The 7,781-nt window shown below is 41.2% G+C and overlaps 1 protein-coding gene across 1 annotated transcript; it reads left to right on the top strand.

Moving 5' to 3' along the window:
* Nucleotides 1-3,153: 3,153 nt before the first annotated feature.
* LOC130586790 (BMP/retinoic acid-inducible neural-specific protein 3) lies at nucleotides 3,154-4,630 on the top strand (the record flags this gene model as incomplete). Its single annotated transcript, XM_057387696.1, has 1 exon — nucleotides 3,154-4,630. A coding segment is annotated over one exon (1,117 nt), but the record flags the coding sequence as incomplete, so codon positions are not given.
* Nucleotides 4,631-7,781: the final 3,151 nt, after the last annotated feature.

Raw genomic sequence — 7,781 nt, 5'->3', positions numbered from 1 at the left:
GTGTGGCTGGAAAAGTGAGTACCCCAAACCTAATCAACCCTTGCCAGTAAATTAATGTTGCTGGTGTAAATAGGTTCATTCCAGCAATAGAAAATTCTCCTCTTCCAAGAATGCCAAATTCCTCACCCGTTGTCCCTCTTCCAATCACCTCTGTTGACTGAGAGAATTCCAATTCCTTCCCTGTTTTCCCAGTTCTGTTCTCTCCTGCAATCTGAAGTAATGCCAGTTTTCACTTTTCTCTTTGCCTAGTTCACGCTGCATTCCAGATACTTTTCCCATCTAATTATGCAGGAATTCCTTCCCAAAACCCTTAGTATATGAAAAAAAACCAATGTGGACAACTATTTATAACTTGTTTCAGTGCCAAATAATAAACAGTAATATAATTTATAAAGAGGAAAAGTTGTAATGCTGTTGACTAGATTGAAGAGGAAGCCAGTGTACATGAAACAAAACAGTAATCACTTTAAAGCTGTGCTCACATGACACCCAGTCCACCTCAGTATAAAATATTCAAAAATACACTCAGAAAATCTCTTCAGCTGTTTGCCCTCTGCTGACATGAACTCAAAACCACAGCTGGAAGCTCAGGTTGSTCTGTGTAAAAAGAGGCTTTYTGGAAATGTATTCCTGATAAAAAAYTAAACTTTTCCAAGGCACAGAATTCTGTGCCCAGCACAAGTGGAAGAGGACGCTGAAAGTCACAGTTACAAACACAGTATCAGTAGCCATGTGCTATCACCTGGTAGCCACAAAACAAAAAGGAAACTTGGAGATTAAAATGCAAATAATCCAKCTTTGAAATCTGCCCAGTGTAATGAATCATAAGGTTACAACTTTATGAAGGTGATTGTGAAGCAAATGGCATTAACCAAAGACTTACAATAAATAAACCAGACTTTTATATCTTAGAGCAGCTTTTGGGACTCAGTRTCAATTCTTAAATAAGCACAGGGACCCACAAAGGATTAGGGAAAAGCCTTTGAAAGGTTAGATTCCCTCCTTTGGAAAGGATCTGCTCTGTTTYGGTTGCTGTGGTGCCCATGGGGTTGTAGTGCTGCCTTTTTCAACCTAGAAATGAAACTCGAGATAATTTTAGTGTAGGAGACAATATAAAAGTGGATCTTTATTGGAGCTCCAGGGACAGTTGTGGAGGAATATCCACAAAAGCCCATGCCCATAGGGGTGAGTACAGTTTAATGGGTTTTAGGAAATTAGTGTAATTGATAAAAAACCCCAATTAAGAGGACGAGTGGTGATGCAATTCCCCTCAGGTCAAGCCCCTTCTCTGGAGCCCCCCACCCTCAGTCCCAGCTGTTCCTGTTTATGGAATTGGCTCTTGAAGACCTTGGTTCACAGGAAGAACCAGGATACGATGGGACCTTGTACCCCCAAGGCTCTGTGTTTCGTCTTTCAAGCTGGGGAAAAGGGCAGGGAAAAGCACTGGGAAATTGCAATGCAACTTATTGCAATTATTATTTTAATTGCAATTCTGAATGGAATAATAATCTCCAGAGCTCCATATATGTGTAAAGAATACAGAAAATATGTAACAGAAAAAAAAGGGAAAAGCCAGTAGACATCAGCAGCAGTGAGACAGAGCTGTGACCCCCAGCCTGGCCAGAGGGTTCAGCCCAAAATGGGCACCAGGGCCACACACATYTGGTGTGGCTGAGAGCACAGGCTGCTGTCCAAACAACTCAGACAGAGCCCACAGGAACTGCCCATTCCACCCAGGACAGCCTCAAGGTCTTCTCAAGCTCTGGGGTAACTTTTGTGTTGTGACATCGACCTTGCTTGCAGAACAGACCTTGTGGTTTTCAATCAGGGAACGAAGGAATAAACTCGYCAGAATATTTTTGCTTAATGCTGGCTTTCAAATAAGCACAAAGGAGAATCATGATGAGGCATGTTCATGTTGTGCATGTTATTATATTTATTTATGCTTCTAGAAAATACTCAGAGACTATAGGTGCATAAACCCCTAACCCTGAACARCCAAGGTTCCTGCCCTAAAAAAGGGAAAAAWTACAAAGATTTAARAAGTCACCAGAATATACAATGATGTATTTTTTTTTCTTTTACTGAACTTTATTTTCATGTTTCTAAAACATGAAATTTTGAGATGCCATGGTTTTCTCCTTGAGACAAATTCAGATGAGACTTAAAAAGTAAGTCAGGAGTAAWTGAGGCTCTTGCCTTTTCTCTCTGAAACAATGCAATGAAAAGGGAAGAAAATGTACAACCATTGTCATTTATGTGGCAACAACAGATCTGACTGCAGCAGACAAAACAAGTTCTTTAAACTGTGCATTGCTGGGAATAATAGGAGCTGAAAAATACAAAGAAAGAAGATAATTTTTCTGACTATTTCCATGTAGCTCTGCTGCTCCCATTGTCTTTCTTCATGTGACTGTGCCTCATCAGCCTGAACTGTTGGGTTCAGAATCTTCTCAGTGTGATGTGGGACATTAACTCTTGCTCCTAGAGAAACCAAAATGAGATGACAAGAAGAACATTAAACCAATCCTTTAATTTTGTCTCCAAAGATGAAAAATAAACACAGCATGCCCAKGCATGGCTTCCTGTAGAGATTCTGTAGTGCTGGAAGTCATCTGAAGAATCTGTTCAGGTGGGGAGCAGGCTCCTATTGCTATTCCAGGAAAGGATTTTGGCTCACTGTCTATAAATCAATGCRGCTCCAGCCGGTAAAAAAAAACCAAAAAACTTCATGATAGAATAGAGGGACAGTAGAGTTAGAGACAGACACTTAGCTACACACAAAGCATTTGTCTGATCAAATAGGACACACAAAAATAATCTCAACTGCGTAGGATTTCAAGATGTTAATCTGAAGACGATTACAGAAAATGGCTCTTTGTTAGGCTTCTTTGACAGAGACAGAGTGAAAGAAAATACATAAACTAAATGTTCCCATCGTGCCTGCGGATTTATAAGGAAACTTTTGTGATTTTGCATTGTTAAGAGGCAATTTATACCTGTATTTATCTGACAGCAGACGCTGTCTGGCTATCATGCCTTAATCTGACACTAAAACCAGCTTTCTATTTGTATTTCTGATGAAATATACCCAAGCTGTATCAGCTGTGTTCAGGCCTCTCCTTGCTAAAACAAGCTATTTTCCCATTGCAGATCATCCAACTACTGGCTGAACCGCATCCAGTCGTTCCTGTACTGCAACGAGAACGGGCTGCTGGGCAGCTTTTCGGAGGAGACCCACACGTGCACGTGTCCCAACGACCAGGTGGCGTGCCAGGGCTCCCTGCCCTGCACCGTGGGCGACGGTCCTGCCTGCCTGAGCTGCGCCCCCGATAACCGCACGCGCTGCGGCGGCTGCAATGCTGGCTACATGCTGAGCCAGGGGCTCTGCAAGCCCGAGGTGGCCGACTCCACCGAGCACTACATCGGCTTCGAGACMGACCTGCAGGACCTGGAGATGAGGTACCTGCTGCAGAAAACCGACCGCAGGATCGAGGTGCACGCCATCTTCATCAGCAACGACATGCGCCTCAACAGCTGGTTCGACCCCTCCTGGAGGAAGAGGATGCTCCTGACGCTCAAGAGCAACAAGTACAAGTCCAGCCTGGTGCACATGATACTGGGCCTCTCYCTGCAGATTTGCCTGACTAAGAACAGCACCTTAGAGCCCGTCCTCGCTGTTTATGTCAACCCTTTCGGGGGCAGCCACTCCGAGAGCTGGTTTATGCCTGTGAATGAAAACAATTTCCCAGACTGGGAGCGGACTAAGCTGGACTTACCCCTTCAGTGCTATAACTGGACGCTGACTCTGGGCAACAAGTGGAAGACGTTTTTTGAGACCGTGCACATCTACTTGAGGAGTCGAATAAAGTCAAACGGTCCGAACGGCAACGAGAGCATCTACTACGAACCCCTGGAGTTTATCGATCCCTCGAGAAATCTGGGCTACATGAAAATCAACAACATCCAAGTGTTTGGCTACAGCATGCACTTCGACCCAGAGGCGATTCGAGACTTGATTTTGCAGCTGGACTACCCCTACACTCAGGGCTCACAGGACTCAGCACTTTTGCAGCTGTTGGAGATTCGGGATCGTGTAAATAAACTCTCTCCCCCCGGCCAACGTCGTCTGGACCTCTTCTCCTGCTTGCTCCGTCACAGACTCAAGCTGTCTACCAGTGAAGTGGTGAGGATCCAATCTGCTTTGCAGGCCTTTAATGCCAAATTGCCAAACACAGTGGATTATGACACAACCAAATTATGTAGTTAACCATAAATGTGAAGCACAACACGAAACCTTGAAGGAGTTTTTACAGTGCTTTTGTGGAACAGTTTATGTTTGGAAGAGTAAATTTAAATTGTCTTTTCAATATCTGTCTTATATCAGTCAATACTGTTGGATGGCAATTTACACACATGAACTTGCTGACAATGAATATATTATACCTGCAGTTTTGGTTTATGAATGAAATAAATACTGACACCAGTCTAGAAGACATTCTACTTTTTACAATAAATTTCATTTGTAATTTTATATGTTCCGTGGCAATGCTTTTGTGCATTACATCCTCTAGAGGGAACATAGAAGGAGACCAATAAAATTTTGTAGCTGAACAGTTATTACAAAGAAACGCTGTGGGATTCTTTTTTCTTACACAAAAGTAGTAACTTTGATACACTTTTGTGTGYGCTGAACTCAGGAGGGGTAGGTAAAGAGAAGAGAGTGACTCCAGATTTTAAGAGAAACTGTCAGAAAGTCAAAGCAATAGAATATTTTATTTTTAGGAAGCAGATCTAAGCTTTCATGCTGKGCTGAAGTGACAACTGCAGTGATGCTTTACCTGCTCCACCTGAGGCTTGTCCTTTGCAAGGTGCTCTAAGGTGACACCCAGACATGGGAGGGATCCCATGGGGTGTTTAGGATGGGTGGAGGATGGGATTGGGGGATGCACAGGGGTGGAAGGCTGCATTAGTGCTACAGGAGACAGTGAGAGGCTGTCTTTGCAGATGATATAACTCATGGCACAGAAGGAACAACCTTTTCCAGCCAAAATGCTTTTCAAAAGTCTCTCCCTGATCTTTTGTTTTGCGTATTTACCAAAAGAATCAAGCATATGCACCCACTGCCTCCTCCCAAATACACACACTGCAATATTCAGAATTATCTGTTTTGAACTGCTCACCTAAGTGCAACCATGCTCTTTAGATTAAAATTAATTTCAAATATTTTTCTTCCAATGCCCCTGTCAATAGGAGATATTTTTTCCATTCTTCTCAGTTTTTTAAAAAATATCCCCTTTTATGGATTCAAGAGAGCTATTGAAATCTAGTTTATAAAGCTGACAGTACAAATGATTAATTAAGCATTATCAATTATTGAAATKAATTAAATGTGAATGTGTGTGGATCAGAATTAGGTTCTTTGCTGTTTGACACATCCCAGCAGGAAAAAAAAGCACATCTAAAACAGGAGAACCTGGGACTCACAAGAAACTTTTGCTGCCTCTTGTGAGAGAACAGAACAAAGTTTGGAGTGTCAGAAGAGAAGATCTCCTCAGTAAATACAGGGTAAAGTGAAGGAAATGGATACAAAATGGTTTAGTAGGACRTCCTTACATTCAGTCTGAATCTGTGTCATGGATTTAAATGCCAGTTTGTATTTTTTTTAAATGGGAAAGAATTACCTAAAAAATGATCATTTTATGGGCAAGCTAAGAAAGCAAAGAATCCCATTTCATTCTTACACAATTTTAATTCAGCTAGATTTCAATTCACTTCAATGAAATTCTCTTTATTCATTTAAATTTGTTGCACTACAATGTCATTTGAATTTTAGCCTGAGTTTTAGGAACACAGCAGCCCAGGGGAGGCAATGCCTYACAAGTGAATGTGGACAAGGTAAAATGCAAGGGCAGAAAGCTCACTGCAAGGGAAATCTGTTCCTCAGTGATTCCTGTCTCTCCTGACTTCAATAAATATTTATCTGCTTTACTATTTCATTGCCACCTGTTCAGATAATTCCTCAGACCTTCTGTACTACGAAGACACCCAGAACTAAAATTAGCATTTTTTTTTTCTGCTGGAGGAATTAACCTCTAGATGAATTCCTGTTTGCTTTCTACTTACAGCTTTCTTTTGCTGATAAATAATGTATCTCAGCCTCTCTTCTACGTGCCCAGATTTTATCTTGCTTTTGCATTAGTAGGATCTTCTCAGTTAAAATTCTCAGTGTTCCTGTTTTCAAGTCTTTCTTTTGCTCTTTTTTATGTCTCTGGCAACTATAATAACTTGCAAAATAAGGTAATTGGATTTGCTGCTCAGTTCCTTGTGGGGTCTCTTTAAACAAATAAATGACTGATAAAAATGACTGCTATAAAATGAACAAAAAGCAAAAAAAAGTCCTCTTCTGCTTATAGAAAGTAAAAGTTACAATGGAAGTGTGGGGCAAAGATGAAGCATTTGATTCCCTTCATTAAGGAAAAATACCARTTGTCACAGTAAATGATCTTTCATCCCCATCTTTTGTCCTCCTTAAAATTTTTCTCCTATGATTGTTTTTTCTCTCTTGACTGAGTTGGGGTTTTTTTACATATCTGTCTCTGCCAAGATTTAAAGTTCTTCACTGTGCCCTATTATGTCCATACCAGAAGATACAGATCAGAAGAAGCCCAAAAAGGTTTCAGTGGAACATAATTTAATATCATAAAACACATTCATTGTGTTGGACTGGACTAGGGGAATCCTCCTGTCATTCCTCACTAACTTGGTGTCAGATTTCCCAGCCTACTAGTCATGGACTGGTTCTGGATTTTGGAACATACAGGATCATGGAAGAGGGAGACTTTCTATTTTACTGGAGCTGGATTCCATAAAGATAAATATAATAGGAAAAAAAAGCCCCACAAATAAACAATTATAAAAAAAAAGGCACAGGTTTATTTTGTTCTCAAACAGGAGACAAAAATATTTCCCTTTTGACATTTTTTCCAATTGGAATCTTTCCATGTTCTCAAAAAAGAAATTCAGGATGCTTTCTTTTAAAAAAATATGAGTCTGGGTGTGTCAGAACAGTAAATGACTTGATCCATAAGAAAGTTTTGTAATGTCCAGAAATTCTATTGTGAGAGGAGACTGCAGTAAGGACAGGGCTGATCTAAGTCTCTGGGTGACAAAATTTAGAATGCAGAGGCTGAATTGTATCATATTGAAAACACAGTGAACATGAATAAAYTTTCATTTCTCTCATTTCTTGCTGAAAAAAATATAGGCAGGAAGAAAATGGGTTCATATTCTGGTGGCTGAGGGTGGAGAGAAGTGTAGTCACATTTCAGGGCGTTTCTTCCCAAAATATGAGGAAGAGCCTTTGTTTCCAAAGGTATGCAAATGCTGACTGYATTTCTTGTGGAAGTGCTTATTCAGCAGATGTTTCAAGTCAGCAAAGAGGCAAAAGCCAAAAAAAAGTGAGTTTTGCCAGGTTGAGTGAGCAGCTTGWGCAGGAGGATGGGGAAATGCAGGAGGGAGCTACAGCTGCACAAAGGTATTTTCTCTGAAAATGCAGCACAAAATTCAGGGACAAGCAAAATGTCATGGAGAAGGAAAGTGATCTGGCCCCTCCTCAGATGGCAGCAAGTAAATGGGATCCCAGAGAAATGGGATCCCAGAGRRATGGGATGTGGTGAAGGTCAATGCTTTAGAATCCTGCAGCCCTTGTTTCTTCAGCAGACAGGGGAGAGAACCTGAGCTGCTGTGCCAGAACAGCCACCCTTGGGAATGGGATCATG

Source organism: Malurus melanocephalus, unplaced genomic scaffold, assembly GCF_030028575.1.
Source record: "Malurus melanocephalus ecotype Western Australia unplaced genomic scaffold, MMel_1.1 scaffold_1309, whole genome shotgun sequence".
Classification (NCBI taxonomy): Eukaryota; Metazoa; Chordata; class Aves; order Passeriformes; family Maluridae; genus Malurus; species Malurus melanocephalus.
Note: the sequence above shows the minus strand (reverse complement) of the source record. Positions and strands in the feature narration are given on the sequence as shown.